This window comes from Lepidochelys kempii, chromosome 21, assembly GCF_965140285.1.
Source record: "Lepidochelys kempii isolate rLepKem1 chromosome 21, rLepKem1.hap1, whole genome shotgun sequence".
Taxonomy (NCBI): domain Eukaryota; kingdom Metazoa; phylum Chordata; order Testudines; family Cheloniidae; genus Lepidochelys; species Lepidochelys kempii.
In genome coordinates this window covers 11,066,260-11,087,143 of record NC_136400.1, presented here as the reverse complement: position 1 = coordinate 11,087,143, position 20,884 = coordinate 11,066,260, and the positions used below count along the sequence as shown (strand labels likewise).

At 45.0% G+C, this 20,884-nt stretch overlaps 1 protein-coding gene across 11 annotated transcripts in view; it reads right to left on the bottom strand.

Annotated features, from left to right (window-relative positions):
• Positions 1 to 20,884, bottom strand: part of ANKS1A (ankyrin repeat and sterile alpha motif domain containing 1A) — a 155,266-nt gene that overhangs the window by 26,805 nt on the left and 107,577 nt on the right. For all 11 annotated transcript variants that reach the window (XR_012155829.2, XM_073320116.2, XM_073320117.2 and 8 more), the window contains one exon: positions 20,247 to 20,353. Coding sequence is in view for 10 of the 11 variants with exons in the window: in XM_073320116.2 (XP_073176217.1) it covers positions 20,247 to 20,353 (107 nt within the window). In the remaining variant the exon portion in view is untranslated. The remainder of the gene's footprint in view (positions 1 to 20,246; positions 20,354 to 20,884) is intronic.

Here is a 20,884-nt window from a genome sequence, read left to right as displayed (position 1 = left end):
ATGCTCATCTCTGCCTAGGCTCCCTTGAGAGCCAGAGAGAATAAATTGAATTTATTTTAGTGAGAGCTGGAGATCCAGGGAAGGTCAGTATCTCTGTAATCTATCATCTGTCTCCATGGAGACAGAGGCAACCCACCCCTCTCCAGTGCAGAGGCTTTCATCATTAGCTGCTGCTTTACAAAGCTCATTATCTCGGTGTGAAGCGGGAATGAGAACACATGCAGTCTGCGCTTCCTTCACTGATCAGAGACTACACGCCTGTCAGTATCCAGTTAGATCTGCACCATGCAGATGTAAGACCAGATGCGTAGCCCCCATCAGTGAAATAGCCATACCATAACAGCTACTTGACTGTCCATATCCAGTTAACACCACTGACCCGTATTGCAATAGTGCCTAAATGCCCCAATCAAAGTCAGTCCCCCATTACGCTAGGTGCTGTACACCAACATATACCTGGAGAGAGTCCAACTTCAGCTGCAGACATGCCCTCCCCATTCCTGAGCTGGCCACAGATTACAGGTGAACTGCGAGGTCTTGGCTATTGTGGAGTTCATTTTTATAAAAGAAATCTTGGCTGCAGTGTCGCAGAAAGCATTCCATGCAGTGTCCCATGACAAGAGGGGTCCACACAGTGCAGGGAATATTAAGGGAAAGGGGGACTGAAAAGTCTAGTCAAAGCAGTAGAATTAAAAAATAATTTAGAGCCTCTTCCTTCTCTCATCCTTTAGGGGGAACTATTTTCACAGTGGAAGCATACGTGGCATAGCACCACCATTTAAAAAAAATTAAACACCAAACGTAAATGTAGCGAGTCGCTCAGCGCAGGGGCGTATTACAGGTTACAGGCGCTGATGGCACTCAGCCCTTCAACGCATCCGTAGCGTACGGCAATACCCCACAAGTGTACGCTCTGGGGGGGTATCAAAAACCCTCTCCCCCCCATTAGTCTACAGCATATTTTGGGGCCCGTAGGGTATCAGTGCGTGCACACGCACAGGCAGACTTCTCCAGGGCAGAGCTGACTCATCTTTGGGATGATCCCTTTAAAAACTAAATTCACCAAACACCTTTTAAGCAGCTGCCACGCATGAATACCTGGGAGCCGAGTGACTGGTGGCTAGCTCGTGGCACTGGCCAGAGTGTTTTCCTCACACAGGACATGGCAGCAGTTATTGGTCCTGCATGACGAAGACTACCAGCCCCCTCCCCACATACTCGCTCATGACAGCGGAGAGTCCTGACCACTGCAGGAGCGCCCCAGCCTTGGCTTTGCCCAGCACAAAGTGAAGCAGGCCCTACCCTTAAAAGAGGAGCTATTCCTTTCAATAGGGAGATCAGCTTAAAGGAACAGAGGTAACGCTTTGAAGAGCGTGCACAGTACAATGTATTTAGGAGCACTGCCCTCAAGTCAGGCTGCAGAGAATTATTTAACTAAAAACAATGGTGGCAGATTAAGTCAGCGAATGACTGGAAAACAGGGCTCCCCGGTTCAGCATTTGCAGTACAGGAGTCAGAAGGGCAGAAGAACAGCCTCCCCGCTCCATCTACAGCAGAGAGAAAGCAGAAAAGCTTAAGGAAATGCAGGCACAGCAGGTCTCTGCAGAAGAGAGTCTGAAGCTGATAGCCACAGTATCAGAGCACTCGTGTGTGAGCGCTGTTTAAAACAGTGGAAAGAGCTTGGTCCAAAGAGCCTCTAAGCTTACCAGGGCCAATCCTTCCATGCTTTTCAAAAGGTTACTTTTTAAAGGCATTGAGGAATTCAGCTCTATGGTACCAGCTGCTGCTCCCAATCTCATGCCTGCCTTTGTGGGATTTCACCTCAGAAAACCAGCAACGGTACAGCAGGCGTACGAAGGAGTAGTGAGCTGTCAGTGTATGCAAGCTTTTCCTTTTCAAAGCTAGCTACCCTTTGCAAACTGACTCGGCAACACGGGCTCAGTGCAACACTTTGGTAACTGAGAACACAATAGGAAGCATTACTGGAAACCCTTCAAAAGGCTACAGACATGCTGGCTTCTGTGTCACAAACAGCTGTCTTGTAAAACACACACAAGCCTGTCAAAAGGAAAGAAAGGCCCTTCGTGAATTTAAACTCCTACAGTCTCCACTGGGACACAAAAGCAGCAACGGGGTGGGATACAATAAAAGTTCTATGAGAATAGTAGGCTGGGGAGCCATATAATTTGCACCAGCTAGGGGAATTGAGAGGGAAACAAGGCTAAGTATTAGCAGGGTTAGAGACCTCTTAGGGCAGTCCAGTTTTGCTCTCATGGGCAGCAGTTACACCCAGCTTTGTGAACAGCTACGGCCTACAAATAGAATGCACCCAACGCTGTTCCCACTCACATGGGGGGTGAGATTATGTGCAGTGTCTCAAAGGGGGGGAAGTGGGAAGCTGAGGGATCTTTAAGCCACCTTTGCACCTGTCTGAGCTGGGCTGGAGCAGCCTCCCGGTGCTGTCTGGAATCTCCACACCCAGAAATGGGGCCTTTAGGGCCCTTTGCATGGCATCAAAGGACGGGAGCACGGCTGAAGATCTCTTTGGGTTTCTCAAAGCTTACGGAGGCACAGAGGAGGTCAGTTGGCTTGCCTGAGTTCACACAGCAAGCTGGTGTCAGAGCCAGGATTCAAACTCAGTCCTCTCTAGCCCAACACTGGGGAAAGACCCTTTACTTCGGCCGTCAAGAATTCAGTGCCACTGTTGCAAACTGCACGCATGCACATGTGCATGCGCACACACACTCTCCAGGACATGGTTTACAGGACACCAAACCTTTTCCAAGTGACATTAACTCAAGCAGCAGGAAGAGCTATTTGGGCCCGAATGAATGAAACGAAGTGTGATGGCTGCACTTGTTTTGTTTTAATGTAGACGCAGACCTTATTTACATTTTGAATCATGCTCATTCCAAAAGACAGAGCCCATTTTCTGTCTCTCAACAGCTGTCTAAGCACAGGGCTGGTAGCAAATAGTTCTGCTGTGAACACTTGCCTTATGCAGAAGATTCACAAGCGAGAGCCAAGCCCGAGAGGCAGTGGACTTGTCCCCTCTTGCTGGAGCAGGCTTAGGAAAGTTGGGCTGGCCCTCAAGCCAAGCATGAGCACAAAACCGAATGTTTTATGAACCGAGCTGGTTTCTCCTCACCATCTCTCATTTTTATGTGTTGCATTAAAATCCCACAGGGTCAATCTGCATATTAAGGGGTCTTAACAAATAGAGAGAGTAACAGCTGCCAATCAATCATTATGGTCTTTCCTGTAAGTGATCCGCAGCTTACAGGCGTGTCCTTTAAACCCAGCCAGATTCCATCTCTAATAAAAAAAATCTGCCATTAAAGGAAATTATTAAACACAAATGCTAAAAAAAAATCTTTTAACCCTTTGCAAACCAAATGAATGAGCTGCTCCTCTTCAGTCTCCCAACTGTCCAAGGTAATGCGTTATCCACAGGGAAACCAGGAACATTCTGTCAAGATACACAGCTGATGCCTTCAGGTTCACCTGCTTGACCTTCCCCCAATTCCTTTCCATGGTTTCTAAGCCATCTGTGCTCATGTCTCTGTCTCAGCTTGTGCCCTGCCTTCTCCTGTGCTGATCTGTACAATCCTTCTGCTGCTTCACTCTCCCCTGAAAAGTCCATCCCACCAACCCAGGCTCACTCCCTACATACAAGCCCTCCAAGCACCTCTGCAGAAAGTCCTGTGACCGCACTTCCTCCACTACAAACTTATTCTCCTTACATTCTGCCACATTCCTTACTGTGTTTCTGTCTTCAGTGTGTCCCATAAGCCTGACAACTTGATCCCAACTAAAACCCTCCCTGAATGAGATTTACCCAAGGACACCAGAGAGACAATCAACAAGCTCAGCTGGGACTTCCCTTTTCCCCCTCTGGCATCCTCATCACCTCCTTCCAGGTCACCCACAAAGCTTCTCACTCGCTCCTGAACCCCTTGCCCTCATTCCCTTCCTTTCTCTGTGCCATCTCTCCTTCTTCAGCTCAATTCAGTTTAAGAGGAATCCAGTAAACTTCATGACTAAACCTATCAGGGTTTTGTTTTGTTTTTTGCACAGAGGAAGTCTTGTACAGAAGCAAAACCAGACTCAGTAGTTCACAAGGCAAAAAAGCACTATTTACCCTAAAAACACTGAAACAGTATATTTACAAGGGGCATTTCTAATGTTGGAGACAACCATCTTATTAAAATGTGATGCCATTTCTTATACTAGCTATAGAGAACCTTATTTACAATCACTATTAAAGTGGGTTGGGAAATTCTTTATCAGAAAAAAACCTGAGGTTTAACGTTACTTTTTAGCAATATGAGACATCTTATCCAGGGCTGTCCATCTCCAAAGCACCTCACAATATTCACCATGCTCCTGCCAGGTAGGTAAGCATCACACCCGTGTTACAGAAGAGGTTCTTGCACTGCGGTCACAGGTCAATGGCCTGACTCCCTTTCAGTGGAAGAAGTTTTGCAAGTGACTTGCCAAAGACCACAAGGCAAATGCACATCAGAGCCAGGAGTATGAGCCCCCTCCCCGATCCCAACCCTGTGCTCAACCCATACAGTTAGTTCTTTCGGGGACTGTTCTAGACCCTTACTGGACACATTTGGGAATCATAACTTCCACAGGGCTCCTACTATTCCTATTGCCCACCGAGCGAGTTTCCTCCAGCAGCAGGCTCAGAAATGCCAATTATAATAAAAAACTTCTGGAAAACCCACACTTCAGACTATTCCTGATAACATGCGCTTCTTACCTCATGAACTTCTCTGGGCTGCGAGACACAGACAGTTCAACGCTGCACGTGGACCCTAACATGCATGAAAACCTGAATCCTATGGCAGAATAGAACAGGCATGAAAACCTGAATTCTATGGCAGGATAGAGGCCAGCACCTCACCTCCCCCCATTTTCCCAAATGGAACAGGGGAACCCAATCCCTCCATCAGGGAATAGCAGTCACAAATCATTTTCCTCCCAGTACTACAGATGGCTTGTTTAGCAGCTGTCCCGAAAACAAGCATGCTTGCATTAGTGCAGAACTTTGATACAGGACCATGATGTGTCTATGGAAATCTCCCCCCAAGCTTGCTTTTATTACAGAATCACTTCTGTGACTGACAAAGAGCACAAACAGAGCGGACGGGGGAGAGGCTCTGCTATTACAGGGTTTTCCTGGTGTTAAGATACAGGACTGAGAGCCAGGACATCACTTCCCTCGTTCTTGCTTCACTTTCCTCATCTGTACACTAGGGATGAGGATCTGATTCAGTGGGGGCAAGGCTCAGCCTAACCTCAACGTCTGAAGTGCTTTGAGCTCCTCCAAAGGAAGTGACAGGTAAATCCAATGTGCCAGCACTGGAACACCTGAGCAGCATCCCCTTCATATCAAAGCCAACAATGCAAGACAAACATTGCCTGGGGTGAGAACAGTGGCACAGAAAGGTGGGTGGGGGGCGCAGACACACAGCAGTGGTGTTCTCACTATGGGAAGACAAGCCATTGAGGACCCTTGAATCACCTTGACAACTGAAATGGTGTCTTTGGTCTTTTTTCCCCAGCTGCGGGGGGATAAGCATTATATTTTAGACTCTGGTAGTGCTCCCACCTTGCTAGGTACTTTCTAAACAAAGGAAGATGGACCCTGCCCTGCAGCATACTGTTTAAGGAGATGCTAATTTGTGAACCCTTAGCAATGAGTCACTGATTACGCACCTGACCTGCCTACGGAAGTAAAAGCTTTTGGAGAGGGTCTGCTTCAGTCAAGCTTCATGTATGACACTGTAATTAAACAGCCTGTAAATCTTCAGGTGTCTCATTAAAAGGAAGAACACAAAGTCAAAGACCACATTGTGCCAAGATAGCCTCCCCTGCTGTTTAGCGACCCCAAAGTGAAATGGCAAAAGCGAAGCTGCTGAAAGCTGCCAGAATTTCTCCTCCAACAGGGTGCTCTGCAAGCACTTAACTATCCAGTTTTCACATGCTGTGTCTTACGCACAGTCTGGCCTCATTCCATCCTCCATCTCCCGCCAATGAAAAGCCTAAGGCAAAAGGAGTTCTGCATCGGACATGTAGCCTCATCCAGATAGCAGAGCAGTTTAATGAGTCCCAGCTGCTCAACTAAATTCGCACTAACATGGGCTCTGCTTCTGTTAGCAAGCCTGCACTCCAAAGACAGGCCCTGGGTGGCAGGACAGACCGGGTACAGGGAATGCTAACTATTAAAATAGCAAATGAGCAAACATCGTAATTTTGCCAAATTGAACAGGATCCAGCAAACAGAAAAGACAACCTGGTCTAGTCATTACAGGAGTCAAAGCAATTGCCTTGCCTTTAATCTTCATTTGAGCAGAGCCAAGCTCATTTGAGAGGGCACAAGTGAATCTGCATTGTCCAGCCTCTCTACTACTGTTATTGATTTGCTTTCTGCAGAGAGTTACCTGGCTGCTTGACTAGTTCTCTACCCAAGATGCTAGACATCTGCTAACTTACAGAGCAGCACGAATAGTAACAGAGAGCAATGCCTACCCCCAACGTGAGGTCGCTGTACAGCCCCTAGACTTACCCCCCTTATGTCACCTTTCTTTAAGAGACATGATAAACCCTGGTGGTGAAATCATTTCCATTAAATTTTAAGATTGAAACGTGACAGAGACTTTATGAACTTAACACTGGGAAAAGATGCTGGATGACTGCCCTGGAGACCTCCATTTATCCTTAGCACAAATAAAGAACAGGTGGCAGCCAAAGCAAGCTTCCTCCACACCATTCCACTAGCATGTTTCAATTCTGACCTGGAAGGAGCTCCCCTAGAGATGACAGGGGAGTTCAGACTCCACAGACCTTGCTAAGACTGCCAAAGGGGAAAATTATTGCTGGCCACAGAGGTGTTTGTGATCTGTTGTGGGTTTTTTTGGTGATTGTTTGCTGAAAATTGAACCGAACTCATCCCACATAGATCACAATGCTACACAGATTGCTGTACCTGAAGCCTATAGCTGCTTTTTGCATACCTACCGTTGGAAAGCTGTGCAACTCCAGGAAAGCTGGTGAGTGCCCAACAAAGAGCACCTGAAGGTGTTTGGAAAGTGCAAATTCTGTTCTGGAGGAAGGCGGTGTGTGATGTCATCTGAAATCTCAACCCTGCCACCTCTGAAGGCCCAGACACTGGGGCTCTGTTCCAGCCGAAGCTACACTGCCTTCCCCTCTCATCACTCAGTGGGGTAGGGGAGTTGATGCAAGTACACTCAGATCTGAGCACATCTGCTGTGTCCCTTCTGGGTAGCAAAGGGGGCTCAACACAGACTCCCTGCATGGCATCACAACCCGACTCTACAGCTCCAGGACCGCCACACTTTGGTAACAAACCGAAGTGCTCTGTGTAACCCACCAGTCTCTAGTGCAGCAGCATCAGCTACACACCCAGCAGGAGGATCTGAAAAGCCCCTCTGAGCTCTGCCATCTGAGCTGCTATTTGCTGCTGCTGCCAGGCTCGTAAAAACTGTTCAATTATAGGGTCCATCAGCGTCTTAAAGAGCAGCATTCTGAATGTAACGGAAGTAGCTGAATTTGGAAAGACTGGACAAAGGGAAGCTATTTTGGGGAGCGTGACAAGACTGCAATTCAATTCATAAGGAAATAGCTCGCCCCAGCATCCGTCTGAGGTTAGTGCCATGAAAGCTACACTTTCCAGCCGACTACGGAAGCTGCACATTTAGCCTCACGCAATCACACTTCACCTGTGCAAACCCATCCAAGCACAGAACTGGAGGCCAAGAACTCAGAGTCGTAAAGTCTGGCTCTGATACAGATGCCCTCTGTGTTCTCAGGGAAGTCGCAGCATCCCCTTGGCCTCTATTCCCCATCTTCAAATGGGAATAGTAGTATATGCCTGCTTCTTAGGAGAGTGGGGAGGTTTTGCGCTTGGAGAATAGAAGTGCTAAGTATTACTACACCTTGCTTGACAGAATAAAATCAGCCTCATCCTTGTTAATGGGCTAATTGACAGCTTGTCCTAGAAACAAGTACACATTTTGATCAGTCAAAATTTGACATAGAAGTTATGTACTTCATGGCTTTTCACCGAAGACCTTCACAGCTTTGAACACAGAGGCCAGCACCATCTGCTATTTTACAGATGAAGGAAAAGAAGTGGAGAGGCTAAGGGCTTGATTTTTACAAGCATTGAACACTCAATGTCTCCAATTGAAGGCAGCTAGAGGCTCAGCACCTCTGAAAATCAGGCCTCAAATGATTTACTGCAACAAACCAGTGGCAGTATCATGACTAGAACCCAAAAGTTCCAATGTCTACATCTAACCACTAGGACACACTCCTCCTCCATATTTTCTACATCCTGCTTTTCCCTCAACCACTTCCTTTTCCAGTGCATATCTAGAAGTGCTAGTACAGAGAGTCTGACGATATTAAAAGTTTGCCACCAACAATCTGAAGTTAGTGCCACTCATTGCACACAGTGGATTTTGCCAAGCAAAGTGGGTGGACCAAAACTGGCAGTTCAGAGAATACTTACATTCAATTCATTAGTAGCTCTGGGGCCAATAAGCATTAAAAATGCCATTAAAGCAGCAGTTAATTTTTCTCTCCCCTCAATGAAATTGCCTGACGTTGACAACCATGACTAATTCCCTCGATCACCACTGTAACAATCCAAATGTGTTTGGGGGAAAAATGAAGCATCAATTAAGTGGCTGCATGCTAATTTCAGATTTCTTACAAGGCTCTGTGTATTAGCCATTCTGCAATCAATGCTCTGAATAACCAGGGCTGTGTGTTTCCTTTCCCATGTGCATCCTGAACTACAGACATCAATAGGGGAAGAAGCAAAGGGAAATAAAACACAGATCAAGTGGTGATAAACTTGTGGCAAGATGGACAGAGAAATGCTTCTCCAACAGTCGTGATTCTGCCACAGGGAGAGTATCCTGAACAATCACCCTTTTCAGCAGGAGTTGATGGGAGCTCTGCACAAGGCAGGATTGGGCCCCGGGACAGCACACCCAGTGATATAGGGTACCCTGTGCTTCAGAAAGATAATACGGAGCACTCTACATCCTCAATTCCCTGATCAATCAATCTAATGCCTTGGGATGGAGCATGGCCTACAATTAATGTCCTGGTGAACAGCCCACAGATACTTCATAAGCGATCTTTATACAGGGATTCAACTTACATTGTAAGCGCTTTGGGGCCAGTCTAGTCTGATCTGTGTTTGTGAAGCACCTAACACAGCGGGGTCACGGCCCAAGACTGGGGGCTCATAAATGCTACCATATAAATAAGAGGTCATGTTTTCACTGGTGTGTGGGTTGTTGGTATAAGAGTGTTTCCCTCACTAAGATCCTTCTCCTGCTCTCCCCGTTTCCAGCACAAGTTCCCATTACACAACTTGCTTCCCTGCAACACCACTCAATTTCTTGGATCAGGTTTATAAAACCCTCACTCAAGATGCTTGCTGTGGCATTGCTTGAGCCACCTTATCCAGTGGCTTGTACAAAGACTCGTACGGCCCAATGCTGTTGTACAACTATGCCCCAGTGCCATTTCACCAATCAGACATGGGCTGAATGAGTCATGCCTCTCCCTCCAGAGGACAAACTACACACACCATCTAGGAGAAAAGCAAAACTCTTGACTATCCAAGCTGCACTCTCAGAGCTCACTGGAGAGTTGTCAAAAAGATAGCATTTCACAGCATGAATCGAGGCTTGCTCAGACGCTTTTCCGAAGAGCAGTCGTGCAGCATGAAAGGAGGATTCAATTCCACACATCTCCAGAGAGACTCATCCAGGCCACCAGAATCAGTCTAGCGACCGAGTTCCTCTCCCTTTATTTCAAAGCCCTCCACTGACATCTGGTAGGAAGCACCCTGTATTCCCGTTCAGCAAAAACGTGTTCCCGACACATTAGCACTGGTGGAGAATGATAGATAATGCCATAGAACCTGGCTAATCAACTCTTAGGCACCATCTATGCTGTAAAATAAATGAAAACCATTTCAGGTGACAATGCTGCCATCCAGTTGTACAGGGGGAAAAACAACCCTGCTCAGCTCTAGATTACTGCCTAATCTAGAGAATAGCTCTGACACAGACCCCACCTGAGAGCTCAGGCAAAAGACAAAGTCCCACTGGCCTCCATCTTTACATTGGAATTGTTTTTGCTCCATCCACAGCAACCAGCAAAAAAAACCAGTTCCTTGAAACAGTTTACAAGACCACATATCGAAAATGGTTTCAGGACAGCAAATTTCACCATGCAGATGGGGTCTTGGAGACTGAATCAAAGACAGATCTCATTATACTGAGTCCTGATCTGCAATGGGGATTTGCCCCTATTACAGCCTTCCATGGCAAGTCCGCAGCATAACTGCCCCAGTACAAACCCACAGAGTAGATTGGCCAAAAACTGATTTGCAACAATGAAGTTCACTCCTGATTGAAACCAGGACAAGCAGCACTAATGAAGATCAACACTAATACGGTTTTACTTGACGTTTCCACTGATGCAGCTACGCCAATGGCTGTAACTAGCTCAAATCCCCAATATGGGTAAAGTTTTACTGCACATCAAAGCAACAAATGCTTACACACATATGGACTCACCAGCAGATCACTCAGTGTAGGACTTGCTTGGAATGAACAAGTAACTAAAGTCTTTCCCAGATTGCTTCCATAGAATGACAAGCTTCATAACAAATAGAGAAGACGCTATAGGACAGAGAGCCTCTCAGATCATGTTAAAAGACTGGCAGTTCCCCAATGGGGTGCATGCTGAGCCAGGGAGTTATATGAGCTGAGTGTGCAAAACAGACCTAGAATTCGCAGATTCAGGAGGTCAGGGGTTGGCCATGCTCCAGAGTGATGCATGCTGATCTCAGGCATAGGGGAGGATGTTGGCACTGTCTTCTAGAACCCAAGTAAGTGGATTCTCCAAGTGAAGGAGAGGTGGCTCCGTACAAGCCAGTTCTGGGTCTATCTGACCCTCTCTCAACAGCAGCGAGTGCCCTCTCCAAACAGTGCTGTCTGGAAACCTGGAATGTGTATTCCAAAGTGAACAGAGCCTGGCAGATATATTCAATAAACTTGCATTTCAGCTCTGCTCCGCGCCACTCCATCAAACCAGTGCCTCAGCTCTGCATTCTGCCCACACATACACGAGGAGGAGGAGGACATGAAAAGACGAAGGCACTTCTGTAATGAAGATCACTGCAGGCTAATCTGATTTGACACTAAAATTACATTTAGTCAAATTAATGTCAGAACTCCGAATTATTTGCAAACACTCTTTTATTTAATGCCCTTAAATTTCTACTACTTCTCTCCAATTAAAGAAATGGAAGTCAGAGGAGCCCAAGGCACTACATGAGGAGAACAGATTTCTGTTTCTGACGCTGTCTCATTGAATCACGGTTAGGTGCTTTCTACACATTCTCTAGGAATCCAGGCCTGAGCAAAAAGACCAAAGGACCTGAATTCCATTAAGCTCACTTTCTTCATGAGATCCTAATACAGTTGCACTGAAAAACATTCAACCGTAGTATAAATGTGCAATGACCAGGAAACGGGAGATGTGCCCCACTGGCTCAGACTGTTAACCTCTCAAGCTGTCTAGCTGCAAATACTCCGTGCTTCAGGGGAAGGAAAAAGCCTTTAAACATACCTGAGAAATGTAAGGGACTTGGCCAATCATGCAGTGCTATACATGGAGGTTAAGGAGGAGGAGATTCCTTCCTGACCTCTGTGATTAGCTTCTGCCCTGAAGCATGTGATTTGATTATTCCCTACCATAGCTACAATTACTCGTCAAAAACAACTGTCTGGCTCTTTAAATCTAGCCACACTATTTAAAACTGAATGAACCACCAGGAGCTCTCCCATTTTTAAATTTCTATGGGTGGTGTTATATGGTCCACTATCTGACTCCCCAAATTTGGGATGAGGCAATAGCTTACCTGTAAGCTTTAAGTTAGGCAGCTGTTGAGTTCTTCCGGCTGGTGATTTGTTGGATGTGCACATGGCTCTGGTTCATTAGTACTATAATACAAATGCTGCTTGGCATGCAGGTTTGCCTGGCATTGTATCCTATTTGCAAAGCTACATTTGCGAGGACAAGGTCAGGGCGATACAGCTGAGTTATGCTCAACTAGCAACTGCAATTAGGTTGGATTTATCCATCACACAAATATCAAAACAAAACACACCATATTTTCTCTCTAAGGAAAACATTCCACTGGGCTAGAAATCAAAGAAGTAGAATTTAAAACTGCAAACTGTGTTTTATTTTTTAAAATCCTTTCCTAGTAAAGCAAGCTGCTCACCAAACCAAAACCCTATAGGAAAAGGAAATGTCACAATTCAACAGCCCCCAGCCAGAAATGCAGCAATGAAGGGAAAGCACAGTGGTTAAGGAAGAGGAGACGGAGGGAAGGCCTTCCTTCTCCTTGAACTAAATGACTCATCCTGAAGAGTAACAGGACAAAGGATCAGTGAACATCTTTTACAGCATTGTTCACAGAACTGTTGAAATAGATCTACTGTAAGAACACTCCCCAGGAAATGGAATAAGGGATCGTCTCCAGAGACATAACTGTGCTTCAATTTAGTGGCTGTATCATAGCATTTAAGGGAGAACTCGGGCCTCATTCTGGGAAATTAGGCCAAAAGCCATTTCTGAACCTTTCCCCCGCTCCTCCTAGGACCACAGATTAAGTGCAGCTTGAAGTAAGTGATAACACATTACAGCTCAAATATATCATCATGGAACAGGGTTTATAAATTCTAATTCTATAGTATGAGACAATATATTCATGTAAAGTTTAAGAAAAGTTATGTAGACGAGTTCCAATAGTTTATGGATTAGGGACCCAATCTGATGGGGTTCCAGGGGCTTCCGTATAGATTATTTAGGTTAATCTTTCTATCTACCCAATGGGATTCAGTGCTCAGTCTAGAAGATACTATGAGAGATAATTAGTTTCGCAGTTCTCAAACAGTGGATTTGTGTCTCCAGAGATAATATGCTTGTTAACAGCAAAAATTATTTTAAATAAATATATAGAGGTGAGAAATAACAGACCTCAACCCTATTGTCCCTCTGCAAATTTGTGTACACAGAGTCACTCCCTTACTTCTCTCTAAAAGAGCAAAGTTTAAAAACGTTCAATGAATAGACGATTCTTGAGGGCAGAATAGATCTGCACAAGGAGAAGAAGTCTGGAAATAAACGTGAGAAGGGTGGGACAGGCAGTAGAAACAAAAGTGAAACTGTTTGAGCAGCATATTCCAGAAGTCTTGAGGTCTGAGTGCAGCCTTCATTGATTTGAGGTCTACCATACCATTTTGTCTCTAGAAGGGAAAACCTATAATGGCAGCAGGCCGTAAGAGAGACCCAGTTTGGGAATAAGAAGCATTCAAGAAATATATGTTTGCTGATGATGTTTTAAAGAGTCGCTCCAGTGAACTGGTGGAAGTCACTTAAGCACTTGAATTCAGAGACTGTTGAAGTGATAATCTCACTTTTAACAGCAGTGGCTTCTTCTGCCAGTGTAGAAAGAATATTTTCTTCCTTTGGACCAATTTGTTCCAAACTGAAATATCGTTTGGGACCTGAACAAGCAGGAAAGCTTGTTTTTCTTTTCCAGATTACGGACAGGAAAATGAAGGTGAAGGCGATTGAGTTAGCTGCAGAAGCCAATATTTTAAGTTTCTCACGTTGACCTGGCTGACAGAGTCGATTTAATTTGTTTTTGTTTTTTAAATTTCATTTAACTATTTTAGTTAACAATTCTAACAAAAACCTGATTTCAAAAAACTTGAATGTTTAACTAAATACAAAAATTCAGATGCTTGTTTTGTTAAAATATTATGTTTGCTGTTGGAGAAAACAATCCAGAATACATAATGTTGTTCTTTTAGTTAAATAAAACAATTTAAATGTCTGTCTGGTGATGTTCTCCTCCTAATACAGCATGGCAAGAAAATCCTCCAAATATTAATGATTACCTGTTGAATTGGAGACAGTTCACCTCTCAATGACTTCAAAAATATCTGCTTCAATTACCTTTGGTAAATGAAATAACCAAACCATCATTTTCTGATATAGCTGTAAAACTAATCTGAAAAGTTTTCAAAATAAATCACTTAAAAATGTATAGCGTGTACCTTCTAAAAATGAAGCCTACATCTATCTTCGAGTTGTGAAGAATATGCAGTAAGTTTATAACAACCAACAAGAATGCACTTTTATGTAGAAATCCATGATTAAATCGAGTCTTCCTGACTAGTGATTTAAATCATGATTTAAATCAAATCCACCCTGTGTTCAGGTGAGATTCACTATATCCCATGAAGCGAATGTCATATTCCACCAGCTCTCACCAACATAGGACTGAGCAGTGGCAGAAGCCAAGCAGCCTCCTGACATAGAAAGCCTGGGTTCTCCACATAGCTATAAGCAGAGGTTTTCCATTCCTAAACCGGAGCCATAAAGGCAGAGCCACTGGTCAAAATCTCTGGTCCTCAGTTGCAGTACATCACAGCTTTTCACTAAAACGGACTCCATCTTTTCTTTTTATTGGAAAACCTATAAAAGGTTCATGGCTCACATTACAGTTTACTTCTCAAACTGTTGTCTCTATGATAAATCTGGGGGAAAAGAGCTCTCCAAAGACTCCTTTGGAGTTCAACACCACTCTTTAAAAGGCAGAAGTGCACCCTGAGAGGGGAAAAAGTGCTGATTCCCAAACTGACCACCTCCTTTCAGCACACATTGCTTCTCCACTACACTGCTGGAGATGTGATTTTCACAGAGCTGTTACTAGACTGCAGCAATACAGCTGATTGTACATCTGCAGACCAGAGAGGGAGGCTGCCTGGTAGGCTGTGGGTCACCTAACTGATCTCTCTGGTCTTGTGAAAGCAACGTGATTGCTATTCTTGGAAACTCCACAAACTCAGTCTCAACCCCCTGAGCCCTCCTGCCTTCCCAGATTAGATCAGTAACTTCTAATCTAAAAAAATCTATTACATTCGTGGAACACCTTTCTTCCCAAAATGATTGACATGCTACATATTCAGAAATCATTTCACACCCATCCTTGGGGCGAAGCAGATATCCAACGCTGCACAGTGGTTTAGAACGGCAGATTAAGAATACCTGAACCAACTGAGTTTTAGGAGAACAGTAATTACCCAAGCTGGTATGCAACTAGGACACCTGGGAGGCAACACTGCTCTTCTGAAAAGCATCACAGGAGTTTTGGCAGCCCAAGGTTTTCAGGACCCTGGTTTTTCATTCTAGTCAAAAAATATCCCTGTCACAGCACAGTGGCTGCTGCCACCACAGGGGGTGCTGGTTCAGTACTGATTTAAAGGGAAAGGTGTCACCTACTGAGATGCCAGCTCCTCAAATACCAGGATTTTCTCTGAAGGACTCCCACTGAAGTACTGACCCAGCCATACGAGATCACACCCTAAGGCATCCAGAGACCCTCTTTCTTAACTGCACATTGGTGACCTTTTGGAGCTCTTGGTTTCCTCAAGTGATCTTACTGAGTTTTTACTTCTACTCATTCTTCCCATGGGAAGCCATTTGCAGTGATCAGGTCATCTTATCATCATGGGCTCTGTTGTATAAATAACCCTTCTCCCTCAACCCCTAAATAACCTCCCTCAACTCCACACAACTTTCATTGAAACTTATTGCAAATTGTTTTCCTTGCTCCAGAATACACTGCAACAGCTTTGTGTTCTCTCTTCCATGTTGTAATATTTAAATTTTGCTCAAATGAAGTACCACTGCCAAATGAAATTGTACAAGCACACATTGGATTTACTTTCTGTCCCCCGTGCAGTGACAGGACAGGCTGTGGCTTTGTTAGAATATATTTTTAAAGTCTCCTTTAAAACAGGGCTGTAAACTGAACACCTTTCAAATGGAAATTAGACTAAATAGATGCTCTGGGATGCTATAACCATATGACAGATTGGCAACGGTTACACATGTAACAGTTTGTTCTCGTGAGGTTTTCTTGCTTACCCAACATTAAGAGCCTGTTATTTGCTCACAAATGGGCCACCGGGGAACGAAGGCATCCAGGGAAACATTCTTTGCATATTGAAAACAAAACTGCAACATGATCTACTTTGGATAATGCGATGCAGCATCTAATATAAGCAACAACAACATTTCAATATCAAAAGATGCCAACTTTTTAATTTTTGTTACTAAAACTTAATTATCCTTATAGCCCATCTGGCAATTTGTAAGCCATTACCCAGCATTCTTTGCTACTCTTTACATTGAGTATTTCGAGGCTCACTTCTGAGGCTCTAATCAGGATTAATCCTCACATAAAAACTGCTTAAGAACTCCAGAAAAAAAGTCCCTCTTCAGTTTGAAACATTCTTCATCAGAGCTGAAAATTTAGGCTGGTTAAGAAAGAAAACATTCAGTCACATAGAAAAGTCATGTACCGACTGTTTCTGTGGGGGCTAACGAACACATCAGAAACCTTTGAGAACTCCATTGCGCTAGACTTCCAAACAGTAAAATCTACAACCCCTTTAATAATTAAATCTGATGTAGTGCAAATCCATCACTGAAAAAATATTCTTAAGTAACTTGTCCCTCGTATGTACAGTGCCTGATGGCTTTGCCCTGTGCATGAGCATCAGGACAACAAAACGGAACAAGAAGTGGAGAAGAATTTTAAGAACTGTACATTCCTACTGTGCTTACTGTACCAGCTTCAAGCTCCAATCAGTCAAAGGAAAGGCAACCCAGCCCTAACATGGATCCCACTAATTGCTCACTAGTAATGAGGGATGAGTAACAAAGAAGGAACACCAGTAGCTAGGGTTTAAATTTGATTCTTTGCTACCTTATGCTGGGCTGAGTTCTAGAGAGCTAAGGGCTCTAGTCATTCAAGACAGGCCTAGCGGCAGTAAGAGTTTCTCCTTACGTGCCCAACCCTGCCCTCAAGGGATCCCCTGTGGGGGACCAGATGATAGTTCACTTCCATGCCCACTCAGCATTTGTTCTCTGTACAAAGACTAGCACTGCAGTGTCAACTAGTGCCACGCCTGGTAGCCGTGGTGTGGGGACAGAGGCCCCTGTGCACCAGGGACTCAGCCATCCATTTCACAAAAGCCAAACCACCATCAAATTATCTGAACTAGGGGCCCATTACCATCTCCAGAGCAACCACCCAATGAGGCATTCGCATTGATAAAAGAAAGAAGTGCGGAAATGCTAGCAGCACAAGACTACAAGAACAGTAAGTCTTACGGCCCACAGGAGGTATGTATTTTACACATGAGTAAAGCAGCACAGAGGTCGATCAAGTCGCCCCATCTCACATCAACGTCAAATCTTTGGACGGAGCCTACTGAGCCCCAGCCCGGTTCTCACCACTAGGCACACTGCTAATGTGAACACTACCTGAAACACCAGAGCGCCCAATGCCTCAGGCTGCTGAAGGGTTAATGGACACACAGCTTCTTCAAACACCACAGTCCTGGTGAAACTGGCAAAGGCTGATAATTCTTCTATCTACACACTGTTGCCTGGTGGAGCTGTCCAAGGTTCTGCAGACAGTGAGGTTTCATTTATATAGGATAGCCAACCAGCACGAAAAGGTCAGAGTAAAATGAATGAAATAAACTAATTATAACCTTCATAGAAAGGCAAACAGAAGGGAAAAATCTTACACGGGGAAAAAAAGATGCTAAAAACCAGAGTGATCTACAGTCATAGGAAGAGACCTACATATGAGGAGCTGAGATAAAATGCCCACCTGGATATAGATAGAGAGCAAGCGCGCGCAAGCTCTGGCCAGTGCAGATGCTCAGTTTAAGATGCATGAGCTACAGTAAAATCCGACACCGTCTTAGAGCTGCATCAGCTCTGCAGAGCTAACCGGAGGCAAAGGGAATGAAAAAGTCATTTGCCACAGAAGCAGAGAGACCTGACTGAATACTCACAGGAAGCAAATATGCTGGGTAAGAGTGCTATATTTACAGTAAACAAGTGCACCTTCCAGGCCTCATGTCATTCACAACCTAACCAGGTAATTAATTATCTTCTGCTTCACTAAATTCTCCAGTTGAAACCACAGGGAAGGCAACTCTTCCCACCTCTCTCCCTCATCTCCCAAAGTACCTTGTACAGCGCTGAATGGCTGCTGTGTTCCAGGCTCACAAGTGGGTGAAAGGCTTCACTCAGACCATAAACAGGATTAATTCTCTCTCTCGCATGGCGCTTTGGAATCCACCTGTGTCAAACTTTTTGTAGTAATCTAAAACCACAGTATTGTACACCACTTTCATCTGCACCAAAGCAGTTCTGAGAGCACCAGCAACTCCCTCTCAGCAACAGAAGACTGAACTAGCCATAGTGACTTTCAGAACAGTGCGCACCATTTTAGAAGTCCTCCATTTGCAAATACATTATTGTACTTGTTGTCTTTCATGGTCCACAGTTCCCCTTGGAACACCCTTTCTTCCAGCAAAGCCACTGCGTTTCTCTTGATCGAATCAAGAGCAGACCAGAACCCCGCGGTTATAAGAAGTGAGTTCCATCTCCATGAGAACGCTCCCGGCTAGCACAGAGTGGAGACATCGGCGCTGATGTTACCTTGGCATTAGCCACACATTTAATGCTACAGCACCATACTCTGGATGTGGCAATCCTAACCTTAGATATACAGGTGATTTAAAGGTGAACTGCGAAGCAAGGAAAGTTGTGTTATGCCCTTTATTTCACTTTAAAAACCCTGTTATTCCCACCCCCTTTTCCCCCCTTTCTTTCTTAGCAGTAGAACCATCATGTCTCAACTTGGGTGATTTTGCAGGTGGACGGGAATGGGATGACGACATTCAAGTGGACTGAAGCTCAAGATGCTGTTCTCTCCACACTCAGAATAGACTTTGACAGGGCTTGACTTCCCTCTTCAACTATTAAAATGGGTTTAAATTGCACTAACAAGGTTTAGCAAAGCCAAAAGGATGGAGTGACAACTTCCTGTCCCAAGATGCCTTGAGAAAAGTAGCAGCTTGGGAGATCACTACTTAGATTTTAAGCTCTCTGGGGCAGGAACTGTTTTTACAAAGGGCTCCTGGCCCATGACTAGGGCTCCTAGGCACAAAGGCAACACATATAAATAATATTTGACCCTCATTTAACAGTCCTCCAGCAAAGGCAGAGAAGCCAAGCCGGGAGATCCCCGAGAGCTAACAAACACTTTCTGGACTCCACTTTGAGGCATCTCTCTAGGCCACAAAGGAAATAATCAAGAAACTTCCTCTCTCTGCAGTTGACCTTTAAGAGTCAACCTAAAAGACCAGCAAAGACTGGTTGCCTGTTAGTGGTTCATCTTTAAAGGCTAACCTAAGCCAATGGAAACCTTAAGGATACTCTCAAGAGGCCACTTGGGAGTGGGGGTTGCCTTTTGTAAGTGTGTCGCCTTTTGTAAGTGCGTCCTTCGTTCAAGCTTCCCTGTACGACTGAGAAATCCAGACATATCCTTTTGCTTTCATTTCAAAATAGTTTCATTTAGATTTGTTTTAAATTACATTTAATGGTGAGGGGAATTCTACACGCACAGGTGAGAGGGACCCCGATCCAACTCAGAGTTGCATGAGGCCCAGAGATTAGACTCCTGACTTCTACAAGAGCGTCACAAATGGGGAGGCAAACAGATTTTCTTAAAATATTCCCTCCCAGCCAAAAGTCTTAGCATCTGTCTGGAGAAAGCTAGAAGCTCTGGTTCAACTGAACACAATATACCAGACAGTCAGTCTTAGGGGTCCCCAGGATGTGGGAAGAAGGGCTTAGATATCCTGTCTACATGGAAGTGGGGAGATACCTGGTGCCAGTGCTGTCTGTCTGTTTTTTCTGTAAAGCCACTTATCCAAAATGATCTTTTATGCCACCCCCCTTATGCATGGAATAGCTTCCCCACTGCTGATGAGTGCAGATGAATGTGATTTAGCTGCAATTAAATATGAAAATGAATAATCCAGGCTACCCCTCCATGTTGCCTTAATTTATCTCCTCAATCTCCAGGAGCTGCTTCATTGGAGTGCCACGGAATCCAAGGGTCCTTGATACAGAACATAGGTCCAGTTAGCTGCCCACTACACAGGACCTTGTAACAAGTTTATGGATGCCGGGCAAAAACCTGGCCAAAATCCCACACAGCTACTTACCAGGAAGCGGACATCGTCAAAGCCGTTCAAAAGCAGCTTACTCTCATATTGCTGCAGGCCGATGGACTCCAGCCACTCCCCGACGCTCTGCTCCAGCATCCGTGAACCTGACGAGAGAGGAATCGGCAGACGCTTGAAAAGGGAAAAACCATTAAGTCGGTAGCAGCGGCACTCTGAGGAAGACAGATGGCATTGCCACATCATAGTCGCTACCGTAAAGAAGCCAAACTATGGACCACAGTACAAGTCAGAGGGTAGACAACTCTTCTTGCACACACAAACCACGGACAATAAGCTCCTGGTGCTGCCCATGGACTGAGGCTTTAATTTGTATCCCAGTTATACTCAAAAACATCCTGCAAGAGTGAGCTATTTAGAACCATTTTGGGAACCACAGCATTACATGCATGGCTTTTTAGGCTTATGCACGTTTCTTGCCAAGCATACGAGCGAAGCCCAGCCCCCAGAGGGATGCTGATCAAATCCTTGTCTCATCTCAGAGGGCAGCAAACTTTCAGCCAAGGGATCCCAAGTCAGAAGTGCAGGTGCAAGACAGTGGCGAGAAAGCGCTCACAAACACATACAGCCGCGCGGGTCCTTTCATCCATGCAACTTCAGGTGCAATACTCTGTACACCA